This window comes from Cucurbitaria berberidis (genome assembly GCF_010015615.1).
Source record: "Cucurbitaria berberidis CBS 394.84 unplaced genomic scaffold K460scaffold_4, whole genome shotgun sequence".
Classification (NCBI taxonomy): domain Eukaryota; kingdom Fungi; phylum Ascomycota; class Dothideomycetes; order Pleosporales; family Cucurbitariaceae; genus Cucurbitaria; species Cucurbitaria berberidis.
The window spans coordinates 4837946-4853623 of NW_024468938.1; the positions used below are offsets into that span (position 1 = coordinate 4837946).

A 15678-nucleotide genomic window follows, 5' to 3' on the forward strand; every position below is an offset into this window, starting at 1 on the left:
TGAACGCTTCACGCTGCTACGCTCGCAATAAATTGATCATGTCTTGACAATTTGATCTTGGTTAAATCGCCAATGAATTAATCCGCAGCGAGTTTGGCGATAGTCAATACAACATAACTTAACTTGACATACATGTCTAGCTCACAAGTCATCCACAAGGGGGCTTAATCCTTGTGCTGTTCCAATCTTATTCTCATACCAATACTTCCTCCTCTCAACGTTCGCTCGGTCGCTCATCCATGCACCAAAGCCGGTTATGTTTGTGCCTTCTTGCTCCCAGATCTTAGAGAGTCCCGCCGGTGCTGGAAGATCGTCTCTCACGCTCCAACCCTGGGTAGTCTGATGCTCAGTACTGAGGAGGAAGTTATGGAGCAACTTTGCGCCTTCCGGGTGAGGTGCCTTTTTGAGAATGGCTCCTGTCTGAGGCCACGAAACGAATTCTCCTTGGGTGGGCAACGTGTTGCCAGCTGGGAGGGGTAGGCTGATGCCTGAGGTGAACGTGGCGACGCTGGAGCTGTTGGCCGAGCGGATTAACGTCGCTGGTGTTTCGGTGCCACGGACCCAACGAGGATTTTGAGCTAGGAGGGCATCAAACCAGCTTAGGCCGTATTGCTGGATACTGTTGAACGAGGATCAGTATTGAATATAATGTGGGTGTTTATGGGCTGACACAATAACTTACATAAGGTCGAATTGGTACAGAACCGCATCGTCGTCGTTTGGGTACGTGAGAACGAGCTTATCCTTGAATTCTGGTTTGAGAAAGTCGGGATATTCGGCCAGCACGGTGTTTGTCTTGTTCACGTTCGCGATCAATCCCCAAGCAAAGATGAGTAAGCCCATGTACGCCGCATCCGCGTCTTTGAAGCTGCCATGGACCTTGCCGAAATTGGCCGGTGCATAATTAAGTAAGACGCCTTGCTCCTTCCATCGCGGGTAGTCGTGCAGCGTCTGGAGAATGATGCTGTCGACCTGAACGTTGCCATCCGCGATTTGCTGGTCAAGATTCCCATCGTGGTACTTGGAGAGGTCCACGGTGACGTTGAGAGTCATACCGGGAAAGCGAGCCTCGAAGGCAGTCTTCAGGGAACTCTGCTGATTCGCCTCGTCGCCCCCGTGCCAAAGCGTAACGACGCCCCCTTCAGCGAGGGCAGCCTTGTGTATCTCATCAAGAGAGCGAGTCTCTTCATGCACTTTTGACACATTGGAAGTAACCGGAGAGGATGCCACAGCAGATGTGACAAGGCACGCAAGACTGAAAATCGAGCAACGCATTGTGAAGGTAAAGACGCAAGAGAACGCAAATGTAGGAAGACCGATTGAGAGGAGTAACACGGCTACTGGGTGCAATCACTCCGAGGTGCGGGAAAGCAGTTATAAATAAGGATTTGACTAATGATCAGGTTGCGCAAAAATAGCTGGATGCTCGTCATCAGCCCGGGCTTTCCATTGCGTATGTTCCATTGCGTATGATACAAGGGTCGAACAAGTCTGTGTTCAACGATTATAATTTATGGGTGGCGCGTTTGAGGGGGAGTTGTGGGTCTGCTGGAAATGAGCTCCATAGAACAGCCGAGGAATTCCTCCATTGGGCAGGTTGCGCCCTGACTATCTCGGGTACGGCCGTAATACAGCCACACCTGGGGAGGCTTGCGGCTTTATTAGATGAAAACATCGAAAGGGCACCAGGGATATGCAGACTAAATTCGGCAGGTTTGATCCTTGCCTTCTAGGATAATTGTAAACTATTGATTTCAAATTGAGTGCTCACAGTCGTGGCCCAGTTTACCATGGGTGGTGGTATAAGAAAGTCCTGTTTCTCCAAAACTTTTGCTGAATGATACGGAATAATTGAGGATAAAGGAAGTCAAAATAGTAATTGTGGATGCGCTTCTGCACGTGGTAAAGAGTTCGAAGATATTAAGGCGTACAGTGCACGTCGCGAGGACGTGTAGAGTAATTAACTGCCATATATCAATTTCTTTGTTTGAAAGTAAAGTCAACGCTGGAAGAGCGGATTATAGTTTAAAACTACGGTTCAGGTGCTACACCCTGCACCTACCACAGACACTGGTTTTTACAATAAAGCCTGCTGTCTGGCACTTAATGCATCCACGCACTCGCGTAATAAGTGCACGATAATACTCTACTACCTATCGCGATATCACTAAAAATCGGCGTTCTGGCGTATTGAAGCTGCGACTTGCGATATTATTTCTCTCTTAGTAACATCAATGGCGTATCTCGGCTGGCTTTGGAACGGCAACTCTTCGGACTGCAACTGGGCTAGGATTGTGAGAACACGATGGGTAATCAGGTCGGCAACAACTGCGTCCGTCGTTATACGTACGGCGTCTTCGGTCCAGGCTGTTGTAGCAACGTCTATGCTCGCAACTCTTCTATTGGAACTTCGGGGAGTCCGGCTGAAAGAGGCAGCCCAGTTCTCAATCCTTCGGTATTCGAATTCCGGCCCTTTACTCATTCTTTGGATGTGTGTGCAAAACGGCCGTGGCTCGCAGGGACTAACTTACTTGGCTTTGATCATCCCACTGACATTAATCACCACCGTTCTTCAATTTACGTCTACCTTTCTCCTTAGCGATGTCGCTGGAGGGCAGCTCTTGGGATCCCCAGAGACCAGGATTCAAGCTACTGGCATATCTAGCGGTATTCCAACAGATTATATCAACTATTGGACTCTCTATCCCACTAACTTTGCAAATTTTTTGGAGTTTTCGGAGCCGACACGACCACAGGATGCTGTTTCCGATACCGGTGTCTCCATTCGCGGGGTTCTCCCCATCAGTGACCAACCCTTGAGAAAAGGACTACGACCCTACCAAGGCATGGCAGCTTTGTTTGACACCAGAGTCATATGTGCTCGCCCAAGCATACATTTCACAGTACTTGGAACTCAAGATGTTTCCACATATTCTACACAAAGAAGATTACCCTAGCTTGAAAGCCAAATGAATAACAGTTTCAACATCCCCGAGATTTACCGGAACTTCAGCGATCCTGACAGCTTTGATTGCACAACTATCTTCTTCGTGGTCCGATAGGACGCAATTGTGCCAGCTGACCTTTGCTTCGCCACAAGTTCAAGGTCTTGGTTCCAGACTTTTGCGTCCACTTGGAGCAATCTCCCCTGGGCATGCATATCTTCTCTGGGATATTCCATCTTGTATCGGCAATTCTAACACGAAATGCCATCTAGATAATCTCGGTGTGCCTACTGAACAATCTGGGCCATGGCAGAGCTTTAGCATGAGGAATTCAAGTAATACTACTGAAAAATTGCGAGTATTCTTTTGCTACGATGCCATGTACGTACATCTCATCAACAGTCCTAGCGGCTTTTATAACTTACATAACACAGCGCCCATGTTCTATATGACTTTAATATTTCGATCTCTCGCCACGACGAACTTCCCCAAGAGTTGACCGCTATCTATTTCAAGACAAGGCCCGGAACCATTAACAAATCCTCAATAAGAAGGCAACTTGGTGCAATTCTAGATAGCATGAATCTCTCAGCACTAGAACGAGGTTTCATAGGCTTCGACCTCAATCACATCGCCGATCAGATCAAAAAGTGGAGTAGGTATGGTGACTACCCGAAGAAACATCCCTTCATGTGGGACGCGGTGCCCGATAGAATAATTCGGTCGGCCATGAGGAAGTCAGAACTATCATCAAAAGAACCGACAGACATAAACCTTTTTTTAGAAACATGTTCATGGATACACTCGACGAGACGCAAAATCCAGCCCTTGCTCTCCAAGCAATATTGACAACACTCTTACGAACCGCATACTACGATGCTGTCCCCTTTTTCAACTATAATCAAACGACTGTGAGACGCATAGTAAGCGAACAGCAGATGCCTGTGAGGGAAGGCGGGCTCATTGCTGTTGTGACGTCGGTGGTTATTCACTGTATTTTGACTATAGCTGTTGTAGCGATGTTCGTTTTTATGGGTCGGGATCGCGTCCTCAATGAAGCTTGGGCTGCAGTTTCAGAGGTGTGGACTTCGGAAAGCGAGGCACTATTGGGCAATAAGCGCGATTACCGAAATCGTGCTGCAATTGTCCTACATGATAGTAACGTAAGGAAGCATATCTCTAGAGAAGAGAAGAGTGTATATTAAGAAGGTTTGCGGCTGAGGGTAATATTCTGAAAGGATCTCGGTGAATAGTGCGATCCAATTATGTATTTTTGCACTTGCGCAATGCATTTATCAAACTAACTCATATCAACAAGTAACACCCACGTGCACGATGAGGTACTATGGACGATATACTACTCTTCGTGCATAGTAAGACTTACTTCATACTATTCCTAGCCGTAAGTAGTTGGTTGCGGCGAGGTCGCGAGCAGCAGCGAATCTCGCAGTACGCCAACAAGTGGCCAATCATGTTTAATTACCTGCATGTCAGCAATAAGATCAACTTTCAGACGCCTCGAGACTCGAGAGTTGAGATTTTGCTTCTTCTTACCAACTCAATTCTCAAGATGAATCGCAGCAGCCGTTCTGATATAGCGCTCGGTCGAGTCTTCGTTACCGGCGGCTGTGGCCTCCTCGGCTTCCATATTGTCAAGTTCCTCGTCGAAAACGGTCATTCACCTAACGACATATTTGTGTTTGATATTTCGACTAAGAACAATCGGTTCAGCAATGGAGTCACGTACATCACTGGAGACATTGGGTCTAAGAGTGACGTTGGCTCTGCTCTCGACCAAGCGAAGCCATCTGTAATCATCAACACCGCTTCACCAGACGCGATCAGACCTGGCCGAGCGCTATTCGAACGGTGCAACATCCTCGGGGTCCAAAACGTAATCGAATGCGCACAGGAGCGAGGAATCCGAGTCCTTGTGCACACATCAAGTTCCGAAGTCGCCCAGGATGGATATCACGACCTTGTCTGGCTCAAGGAAGTCCCGGTGCTGGACAATCCTGTTGATGGCAGCGTCTACGCGCGATCAAAAGCTATAGGCGAAACCATTGTGCTCGGCGCCAATCGACAGAAAGGCCTTCTTACTACCGCGATTCGTTTGACCACAATGATGGGAGAGAACGACATGATTTTGACCAAGCATTTCCTCGACCTCGGCAAATCGGGCAAGATCAAATTCCAGATTGGGCAAGGGAGGAATCTATACGACTTCATCTATGGCGGTAACGCGGCAGAGTGCCATATCCTGGCAGCACAGGCTCTATTGCGCATTGCGCAGTCCGACAAGCATGCGCTAGAAAACGAAGAGAAGCGCGTAGATGGCGAGTCGTTCAACCTGAGCAACGGCGATCCATGGCCGTTCTGGCAAGCTGCGAGATTCGTGTGCAAGGAAGGAGGCTATCCGATCGCAGAAGAGGATGTCTGGAAAATGCCTATCGGCGTGCTCTCGTTCTTCATGGTGATTTGGGAGTCCATCTACTGGCTCCTGACGCTTGGCGGTACGCCTCCGGTGACACTGAAGATGATGAAGTATACTGCACAGCGCCGGACTTTTGATATCACGAAGGCGAAAGAGAGGTTGGGATACGTCCCCAGGGTGAGCGTTGCAGAGGGGTTTCGCCGGGGCGTCCATTGGCACTTGGCGCGCGAGAAGAAACTGTAAACCAGACATTATATCCTTCTATCGGGCCCAGGAGATGAGAAGCAACCAGTTGAAGCAGAAAGCGACTGAAGACGACGTGGTGCGGACTAAGGAGATGTGAAGGGAAAGATGGGATGGCCTGGCGACTACCGCGTATATGAGAAGTAGTAGCTCGTGGCCCGCAACTGCTCTTTGCACCGTGCGGAGACTGTCGCAATAGTGATATGCTCTTCATCGAATCCTACTTATAATATTACCTCATTTGTCGCACACATGTTGCTGAGTTGCAGAATGCGATGATTGGGCGTGTCCGTTGCTGCGTCTCGCAAACCCTCGCCCGAAGGTGGCGTAACCCCGCAGCCGCTCAACAGCAGCTCGACACCAACGCTCCACCACGCCCTATGTAGGATAACCTTGATGATCCTTTCTGATAGCGCAAACTGCACCAGAGTGCCTGTAGGATTATAACACCTCATCCAACCCTACCGCGATCGCGTGTACTTCCATCCGCGTTCTTTGATCACTCGCAACTCACCTTTTGCACTCACCTACAGCTAGTCCACCCCTTCAACGCCCCATCACCGCGCACGATGGCACCCTCAGCTGTGCAAGTCGAAGATACACCCGTTCCGCGTAGCAAGCAGCTCGTGCCCCGAGCCAAAGACGAGCCAACACAAGAGAAGACGCCGTTACAAGCCATCTCGCAGGGCGTCTGTCTCCCGGGCATCCCACTCTTCTCGTCGTACGACAAGCATCGCGCATGGATTCTCTCACACATGGCAGGCGCCTTCAGGGTTTTTGCCCGGCACGGCTTGACGGAGGGCATGAGCGGCCACATCTCTGTTCGCGACCCAGAGCATCCACACACTTTCTGGACGAACCCGCTGGGCAAGCACTTCGGGCTACTAAAGGCATCGGATATGGTCCTCGTAGACTACGACGGCAACGTGGTGGGAGGGAACCAGAGCAGACCGGCAAACGCGGCTGGCTTCTTGATACATTCTGCCGTGCACAAGGCGAGGCCTGATGTCAATGCTGCGTGCCATTGCCACGGCAAGGCGGGCAAAGCGTGGAGCGCGTTTGCGCGACCGCTGGAAATGATCAATCAGGACGTGTGCTACTTTTACGGCGACGCGCAGGCTGTCTACGAGGACTTTGGCGGAGTCGTCTTCAGCGAAGAGGAGGGGCAGCGGTTGGCGGCCGCCTTGGGACCAAAGGGTAAAGGCATGGTTCTGAGAAATCATGGTCTGCTGGTGCGTACATTACTATGTTCTACTGCTCCCCAGTGCGCTTTTCTGACACCCTAAAGACAGTAGGAGGTACCGTTGACGAAGCCGCATTCCTCTACACCCTCATGGAACGCTCCTGCGACGTCCAGCTCAAGGTCGAGGCCGCCGCCGCCAATGGCGTCCCAAAAGTTTACGTCGATGATGAAGCCGCTGCATACACATTTAAGATGTCCAGTGACGCTGAGAGTTTGTACTGGGAATTTCAGCCGGATCTGGAATACGAGTACGAGGCAAGCAACGGGGCCTTCAAGCACCCGGACTGTGATGAGGTTGTGTGGCCGGGTTATTAATGGGCAAGCGCTACGTAGGCGGAAGAAAGTGTTAAATTTGAATGCATAACGATCCCCAGTGCGTCGTGTTGTTAGCTTCGGACAGTTATCGCGTAGGAACCTTTCACGCGATCGTGTTGCGCAGGTATCCTGGTCTCTTTATGTGCGTGCGACACAGATGAAGCACATTTACTGTATTCTCCAAGCCAGCCTATTGTTTCTGAATCTTTGCAATGCCTCCTGTACATGATGATATTTGTCCCATCTGTCACAATGTATGCCTAGGTATCGCTTATCAAGCAAGTAGGTCTAACTCGCAGTCATCACCAGAGCCTGGAACAAGATATTACACAGATCGAGGCTGAGCATTTGATCACAAAGGTTCGAGTTCGAGACCCTATCGTATGTCATCTGAAGTGAGGCTGCTTGGCCACCCCACGTGCTACGTTTTCCAAGACCCTAAGGCTCCAAGACTAGATTTCGCCGCTATACACGCCGTTTCCCAGCCATTCGGCGCATCTTGGTTCAACGTCCCAACGTTCAACGGCCCAGCGGTCGTCTTGGGCACCGAGATAGTGGTCCTGGGTTGCTCCCTTTCGGCCCTGATCGAGTTATACACTACAGCTTCCCAGGGCGCCTGATTTCTTTGTATCGCTCGGAAGATGCCGAATCGCACGTCCTGTCTTGGCGCAGGCCGCGAGTTCAACAGACAAGTGGAAGAGATTGCTCAAAGCCTACCAGCAAGAATATGCGAATGGATATCTTCCAGCACGCGTTAATGATTGAAATGCGCGCGTGTTTAATTGACTCAAGAGTAGTCAGCAATGCTGTGTGTGATATGATTGGAGAAATCTGCTCGATCTGAATCTCCCCGCAAATATCCGGCGATCATGTTGAGATTCCCCACAAGCACGCCCCCAAACATTAGTTCAAGTCTGCAACCTTGGAAACATGATTCCGGTTCCTCCTTTTCAATGCCAAGCTATGCGTCGGTGAAACACCGTGACCAATAAGCCACGGAACCGTTTACCGCCAAGATCGGCTCCTCGAATAGGCCGCTGCGCAGTCGATCTCGCTCCTCTGGGCGCGAGGCGTTTTTATGTACACCTTGGGTTTATGTGCATCTTCTTATCAACCCTTCAGATGAGATTGATTGCTAACGTCCCTTCATATAGCCACGTGCCTCTCAACTCCCGATAACTCCAATGACGCGCACCGTTATGCGTACAGAGTGGCTGCGCAAGTGGAGTATACAGACAAAGCCTGGGCGGTGGCCTTGGCGGCTGTGATTGCACTACGAAAGAAGGCATTCACGGTCTAAGCTTGGCGGTTTATTTACGGCGGTACAGCGAAGCTATCTGCAGAGGTGGAGGTCATTTCGTGAGGCATATAAGGCCTGCGTTGCCCAACAAGGCTGATCGTCATCGCTCCATCAGTTCCTCCGGCCATCCAACACAATCTCAACAGCCCTCAAGATGCTCTTTCAATCATTGTTTATCGTTGCCCCTTTTGTGGCATCCGTGCTTGGATGCCCACAGCACACCAACAACAAACGCGCCACAGAGCCAGGCTCCAATAGCACCAAAAGCGATTGGGCCTACGAAGCCTCGGTATGTGAAATACAGTCACCTAAGTCGTTTAACAATGATTGCTGACTATACCTCGATGGTAGTTCAACTGGGGCAAACTCAACCCTAACTATGCCCGCTGCCAAATGGGAACCCAGCAGTCCCCCATAGCTCTATCCCTCAGCAACGGCCTCTCGCTCAACCATGTGCCCAAGTTCAACTTCAATGGATCCATTGAAGGAAACTTCTACAACTGGGGTTACGGCCCCGCATTTACCGTTGCACATGACAGCGACTGGACCACCCACCCAAGTGTTACCTACGACGACACCACTGTCTACATGAAGGGGTGGCACATACACTCTCCAGCCGATCACTCCGTGGGAGGCGTACGCAGCAAAGCAGAACTACACATGGTCATGGTCGACGCAACAGGCCACGAAAAGGCCGTCATGGCAGTGCGCCTGGACCCCGGTAACGCCAACAACACGTTCTTCGAGCAGTTGCCGAAGATGATCAACTTCAACGATATGAACACGAATGTGCCCGCGACCCTGGATTTCGAGCCGGCCCTGGCCAGCGTGCTGTTTTTCAATGAGTTCTGGACGTATCAGGGCAGCTTGACGAGCCCGCCGTGTTCAGAGGGCATTCGGTGGTTCATGGCGAGGCAGATTTTGTTCACGGGCGTCGAGCAGATGCAGGCTATTCTCGGAGCGAGCACGTACTCGGCGAGAGCTGAGCAGGAGGTTTGGCAACATCGCATTAACCAGTAATGGTATACTCACTAACTGAATTTTACTGTGGGTGTGTTGAGAAGAAGGCTGATTGTTCATGTACATACTTGGAATTTCAGTACCAATAAAGGTAGAGGATTTGTAGATATAGTGTAGTGTAATTGAGAAAGTAAGAAGAGGTTTTGCTCCACCTGTTCCGCACATGCAGTATTACGTCACATCTCCGTGCTAGCCTTACACCTGTACTTCGAGTCATCATGTTCATCATCTATGAAACACGATCTCAAACTGGAGTCGAGAACTGCCATTGCCGGAACTTCATGCCTATTCACGATGACACGCCCTGCACCATCCCATGTTGCCACTGGAGATCTTTTTAGGCTCGAAGAGCGGACAGTCTTGAGTATGGTTAGCATCCAAAAAAAAATCTTCGAGTTTGACACGTGAACACAGTATCTGGAGGCGCAGGAGCCGTTGGGACGACGGTTGGCAAGGCCATTTTAGAGAGTGGTGGAGATGTCGTCTTCGTTGATATCGTAGCCCAGCCAAATACTGATACATGGAGTATGTAGTGCTGTCCACGATATGGATCTTGCTGTGCACAGAGGACTAATCCCAGCCACAGAAGCTATTGAAGAAGCTGCCAGACTGAATAACACAAAGGCTATATACCAACAGCTTGACGTCCAAGATGAAGACAGTATCACATCCGCCTTCTTAGCCATTAACCCTCAACTCCGCCACTCCATCCGCGGCCTCGTATCCTGCGCCGCCATCTCAGGCGAAAGCGATGCATGCGACTACCCCATCGCGACCTTCCGCAAGATCCTCGACGTAAACATCACGGGAACATTCCTAATCGCCCGCGCCGTCGCAAAAGAAATGCACCGCGCCAACGTCCCAGGCAGCATCGTACTAATCGCCAGCATAAGCGGGCACATTAGCAACCACGGCATCAACACGTCAGCATACAACGCGTCCAAGGCCGCCGTGCACCAACTCGCCCGCTCCCTCGCCGCCGAATGGGGACACCCGCAGAACACGTTTCCAGGCAGCACGCAGAGCGCTACGAATTCCAATCCGTCCACGGAGTCGAGGGGCGTGTATCCGCCTATTCGCGTTAATGCGATTAGCCCGGGGCATATTGATACGCCGCTTAGTGAGGAGGCGAGAAAGAGAGGGTTGACGGTTGAGTGGGCGAGGCAGAATATGCTGGGCCGGATTAGTGTTGCGGAGGAGTATAGGGCCCCGGTGCTGTTCTTGCTGGGGGAGGGGAGCAGTTATATGACTGGTGCGGTGAGTGCTTTAGTTTTACTCTATTGCTTATGTCGAAAAGAGTCGCTGGGCGACTGCCAGTATGGAACAGTGCTAATGAGACACTTCAGGACCTTCGAGTAGATGGTGGTCACTGTGCGTGGTAGAGAGATTCGCTTTGGTTTACCGAGAATAGAGTTAACAGATTGGATGGCTCGTCGTCAGAAGGACGGTCATTCAAAAGTGTTCTTCGTGGTTGGTTTCTATACTATGCTGTATAGGCAAAATGGATGAGTCCATTGAAAGTAACCCCATGACACGATTTCGCCGTAATTTTATCCATCTACCTGTTCAGCCTTTCAGCAATGTTTCTGTTATCTAATAGTTGCGTATGGGATGCTGGAGCTACTATGTCACAACATTTCAAACCCTGACGAGACTATTTTCTACTAATTTAATACCATTCAAGGTAGTGTTGTGCTCGAAGTCGCATTTTTGGCAGTGGTTAGGATGGAGAAGAGGTATGAGAAGACGCGTGGGGTAAACAGCCCACTAGCAGTACGTCATCTCCACCCGCCCACCAAATGTTTCCGAACCCTCTTTCCGGTCCATGCCGTCGCTCTACGAGTCAATTCCCCCTGGACGCGCTCACAAAAGATGCCAGGTATAGCCAGGAAGCTCCTCATCTTCGCGGCTGTCGACGGGCTGGTTCTTCAGCCCTCTCCTCCCCGCAATCATCCGCCCGCGACGCAGCAGGCCATCAAGGTCGACTACAAGGGCAAGGTTGGCCCACTGCTTAAAGACCGACGCGACGAGGACACTGCGCCATCATCGCTCGAAGCGCACGGCGTTGTTGGTATGTCGCATTGCGCTGTTTGAAACCCTCTACGACGATGCTAAGGCGCAACGAACAGGGCTCCTCAAGGTTGCTACTTCGTACTTCCTAATCTCGATATGCGGTCGCGAACAGGTCGCGCAGATACGAGGCAAGCCGATATACAAAATCACCGATGTCGCACTCATCCCGCTCTCCTCGCAATCCGACGCAGACAAGGCTATTGTAACCACGCGAGAACGCCAGAAGCGACAAAACAGGGCACCAGGAGCGGAAGATGAGGACTCTGGCAGCGAGAGCGATGATGACACACCCAGTGTAACTGAATCGCTAGTCGAAGAAGCCACAACTGGCCAAGGCGACACCAAGGATTCGGCGACAGGGCAGCGGCGCAAGACGAGTGTCGCGGAAGATGTCATACAGCGCAAAGGTGTATACGGTAGATTTGCCGAGCAGTGGTTCTCCAGGAAGGGGTGGAGTGCAGAAAGCAGGCGACTGCAGGGGTTGAGCTCAGAGGAGAATCTGGCTACAAAGAATATACCAGAGAACGTCGATTCGATTATAAGCAAGGGTGAGGAGCACCCCACGGGCGAGTCGAAGCCAGATGCTATTCCAAATGACGACAAGAACGTACAAGAGCCCGTAAGCCCGGGCGAGATACCAAAGGCCTTGAGCGGTGAAAAGGATGCGACGACAGTAGCACTACTACCAAAGATTTTGCAGACGACGCGGATGTACTTCTCCTCCGGCAATTTCTTCTTTTCTTACGAGTACGACATATCACACGGCGCCGGGGAACAGAATCCTACTTCTAGTCTACCCCTCTTCAAGCAGTTTGACCCTCTGGTAAGTTTCCTCAGTGTTCTCGCGCCGCCCGGGACTGATCTTGTTTAGTTCTTTTGGAACCACCATATCGTTTCACCCTTTATAGACGCCGGTCAGCACTCGTTCGTTCTTCCGATTATGCAAGGTTTTGTCGGTCAACGGCCTTTTACCATCAAAGTAGCAGACTCCCAGTCGAACAGTCTAGTCGTAGACCCAAGTGCCACCCCTGACGATATCCAGCTGCAGTCCTGGCAGGAGAAGCAGAAACAGGAAGCGGAGGCTAGCACTGAAACCGTGCCGACAGAGCCTACAACTTCAAATGGCAAAGACTTCTTACTGACACTCATCTCTCGACGATCCACCAAGCGAGCTGGACTACGCTACCTGCGCCGAGGGACAGACGACGAGGGCTCCACTGCGAACAGCGTCGAGACTGAACAAATCCTGTCATCCCCGGCATGGAATGCCTCGCAAGATAAAATATTCTCCTTTACACAATGCCGTGGCTCAATCCCGCTCTTTTTTTCTCAATCACCATACAGCCTCAAGCCACAGGTCAGCACCTGGGGCTCTTTCGAGACGAATGCTACAGCGTTCAAGCGGCATTTCGCCGATCTTTCTAGCAGATATGGCGAGATCTACTGCGCTTCACTCATTGACAAGCATGGCACGGAGGCGAAGATTGGCGAGCTGTATGAGAGTCATGCGAAGGCTCTCAACGAGAAGGGCGGTATTGATGGAAAAGGCAAGCAACTAGGCTTCGAGTGGTTTGACTTTCACAATGTTTGCCGCGGCATGCGTTTTGAAAACGTCTCGAAGCTAATGGACTCGCTGGAACCATTCATGAAGTCCACCAGCTGGGTGGAGATCACGAATGATGAGGTCAAACAGAAACAGACAGGCGTGCTGCGCACCAACTGCATGGATTGTCTCGACCGGACCAACGTGGTTCAATCTGCTTGCGCTCGGACAGCGCTCGAGGCACAACTCTGTGCCGGTAGCTTTACCATTGATCTTCAGCACGATCCTAGCACCTCTTGGTTCAATACGCTCTGGGCCGACAATGGCGATGCGATCTCTCGCCAATACGCCGGCACTGCAGCGCTTAAGGGCGATTTCACGCGCACGCGGAAGCGACAACTTACAGGCGCATTGACTGACTTCGGACTCACGCTCACAAGGTACTACAACAACATTGTCAACGACTACTTTGCTCAGGCAGTCATCGATTATCTGCTCGGCCGCGCCACAGACACCATCTTCGCCGAGTTCGAGGCAGACATGAAGAGCTCAGATTACTTCATTGATGTTCGCAAGGTCCGACAACAAGCCATCGAGCGCTCTGCAGGCATTGTTATAGAAGATGATGACGAGGACTTGATTCATGGGTGGACATTGAGCGTACCGACTGCCGTGAATCAAGTAAAGACGACCACGTTTGAAGAGGCAGTTCTTCTACTTACCGAAAAGGCACTGTACTTCTGCCGTCTTGACTGGGGTACTGAAAAGGTCCGCGAATTTGAGCGGATCCAGCTCGAGAACGTAAGGGGCATTATGCGCGGTGTGTACATTACCTCCACGCTTGCGCAGCGACATGTGGATACGGAGAAGAACGTGGGGTTTATCATCCGATATCGCGCTGAGAGTGGGGGCGAGCTGATACGGAGAAACACCAGGGCGCTAGATTCTGGGGCTCCCAATGATGCTCCCGGGAAAAAGGACGCGAAGAAGCAACAGAAGCACGATGAGGCTGGTCGCTTCCTGGCTTTCAAGGCACTGCCACCGTGGAGTAGTAATCCTTCCTCGTCTAAGGATACACAAAACTCGCCGGAGAACGAGGTCGAGGTTGTGAGATCAGTATGCGACGAAATCGTACGCGTTATCAACGAGACGAAGAAAGAGAACGCAGAGAAGCAGAATATACCGAATACAAATCAAGAGGAGAAGGGGAGTGGGGAGAACAGGGACACCGAGCTGAAGGTCGAAGAAAAAGATATTATCAGCATTGCGGACGCGAAGAGAAGTACCGGGTACCTGGAGCAGTTTGAGTACTCGCTGAAGAAACTAGTCTGGGGATAATGCACTTCCTTCCCGCATGGGTCTGGGAATAAGCATCGTGGGCAGGGGGCACGACTTTATGGTTGATGAGATATACCTTGGGTAACTACTAGGCACACAACGGTAAAGAGGAATTCTGTACATACCTGGACGCAACTATAGTAAATTACTAATCCTACATTGCTTCACCTGGTGTTGTTACTTTTCTTCGGGAGCCCATGACCTCCAGATCTCAGGCTGTGGTCTGACCGAGGCTCTTTGAATGAAATTATCATCGTCGAACTGACTCGACTACCGTCTCCACATGCCGCTTGAACGGTCAGAGCCTCGGACATTGATCCAGCTCGGCTGGCGTGGTCCATTGCGTGCGGAAAACGAGGTGTGGGGCCAGCGCGTGTGGCGTGCACGCATCGATTGGTACTGCAGACGCTGTATCCGGTAACAGATCCGCCGACACGCGTTTCCTCGAGCAGCTCAGTCAGCTGCAGAGGCGAAGTTCATAAGGCGACGAGATGGCATGGCCTGATCGTACGGGCTTTTATTTTCTCTTCGCTTGTTGGCTACGTGGCATCCCCATACCCTCTTTTTACCCCCGGGGAAGGATTCAACCGTTGTCACATGAAATCCAGCGCGCCTCTAGACGCTCACTCCATGTCGGACCTCGTACTGATCTCGGAGGTTGTGTTCATTAATCGGCACAGGGGTTCGTATTCTTCTACCTGACGGGACAGTCACGCCTGAACTTCGGCAGCTGTAAAGTTCTAATTTCTAAAATTATTTCACCGCCATCTTCGACGTCGGCCCATCTGGAGCGTCTGCCACGCTACATTGGTACACGAAGCCAGTGTCATCGGGTCACGTCTCCCATCAACATCTAGCGATGGCAACGCATTCAACTGATGCCGCCTTATATCCATCATTATTGAAGTCCGCGACATGTTCGGCTCTCGGCATTTACACACAAGCTTTCACGCAGACGGGAGGCTTGACGCCCACACTAACTTGGTAGCGTATCGGGAAAAGCGGGACCACGTCAGCGGCGCCAATGCCGACTGGCGCGTCGGGAACAAACTTGACGATGCTTGACGTCAAATGTGGGCACTTCATCTTAGTTGTAGAGCCTCAGAACCCACCCGCTGGAAGAAAATTTCATGCGCGGAGGAGAAAGAATGGAGTGGGCAATTGCGGGCATCTGGGGACTGAGACATGGAGACGCTGCGGAGCACAGTTGAAGGCAGATGCGGA

General features: G+C 51.2%; 6 protein-coding genes across 6 annotated transcripts; 5 read left to right on the forward strand and 1 right to left on the reverse strand.

Moving 5' to 3' along the window:
* Nucleotides 1-141: 141 nt before the first annotated feature.
* K460DRAFT_358054 (periplasmic binding protein-like II) lies at nucleotides 142-1275 on the reverse strand (the record flags this gene model as incomplete). Its single annotated transcript, XM_040932081.1, has 2 exons — nucleotides 142-619; nucleotides 683-1275. The coding sequence occupies 2 exons, from the start codon at nucleotides 1273-1275 to the stop codon at nucleotides 142-144; spliced, it is 1071 nt and encodes a 356-aa protein (XP_040787020.1).
* A 3225-nt stretch (nucleotides 1276-4500) lies between these two features.
* K460DRAFT_369309 (putative sterol-4-alpha-carboxylate 3-dehydrogenase, decarboxylating) lies at nucleotides 4501-5872 on the forward strand. Its single transcript, XM_040933937.1, has one exon. The coding sequence runs from the start codon at nucleotides 4516-4518 to the stop codon at nucleotides 5620-5622; it is 1107 nt and encodes a 368-aa protein (XP_040787021.1). The 5' UTR covers nucleotides 4501-4515; the 3' UTR covers nucleotides 5623-5872.
* Nucleotides 5873-5990: 118 nt separating this feature from the next.
* Nucleotides 5991-7556, forward strand: K460DRAFT_318042 (class II aldolase/adducin domain-containing protein). The gene is made up of 2 exons (XM_040930375.1): nucleotides 5991-6854; nucleotides 6911-7556. The coding sequence occupies exons 1-2, from the start codon at nucleotides 6192-6194 to the stop codon at nucleotides 7178-7180; spliced, it is 933 nt and encodes a 310-aa protein (XP_040787022.1). The 5' UTR covers nucleotides 5991-6191; the 3' UTR covers nucleotides 7181-7556.
* Nucleotides 7557-8185: 629 nt separating this feature from the next.
* K460DRAFT_343848 (carbonic anhydrase) lies at nucleotides 8186-9648 on the forward strand. Its single transcript, XM_040931231.1, has 2 exons — nucleotides 8186-8769; nucleotides 8832-9648. The coding sequence occupies exons 1-2, from the start codon at nucleotides 8635-8637 to the stop codon at nucleotides 9498-9500; spliced, it is 804 nt and encodes a 267-aa protein (XP_040787023.1). The 5' UTR covers nucleotides 8186-8634; the 3' UTR covers nucleotides 9501-9648.
* A 108-nt stretch (nucleotides 9649-9756) lies between these two features.
* On the forward strand, nucleotides 9757-11207 carry K460DRAFT_343851 (NAD(P)-binding protein). Its single transcript, XM_040931232.1, has 4 exons — nucleotides 9757-9864; nucleotides 9915-10025; nucleotides 10087-10757; nucleotides 10847-11207. The coding sequence occupies exons 1-4, from the start codon at nucleotides 9795-9797 to the stop codon at nucleotides 10880-10882; spliced, it is 888 nt and encodes a 295-aa protein (XP_040787024.1). The 5' UTR covers nucleotides 9757-9794; the 3' UTR covers nucleotides 10883-11207.
* A 118-nt stretch (nucleotides 11208-11325) lies between these two features.
* On the forward strand, nucleotides 11326-14626 carry K460DRAFT_343854 (uncharacterized protein). Its single transcript, XM_040931233.1, has 3 exons — nucleotides 11326-11571; nucleotides 11630-12396; nucleotides 12445-14626. Exons 1-3 carry the CDS (start codon nucleotides 11373-11375, stop codon nucleotides 14452-14454), a joined length of 2976 nt encoding a protein of 991 aa, XP_040787025.1. The 5' UTR covers nucleotides 11326-11372; the 3' UTR covers nucleotides 14455-14626.
* The last annotated feature ends 1052 nt before the right edge of the window (nucleotides 14627-15678 follow it).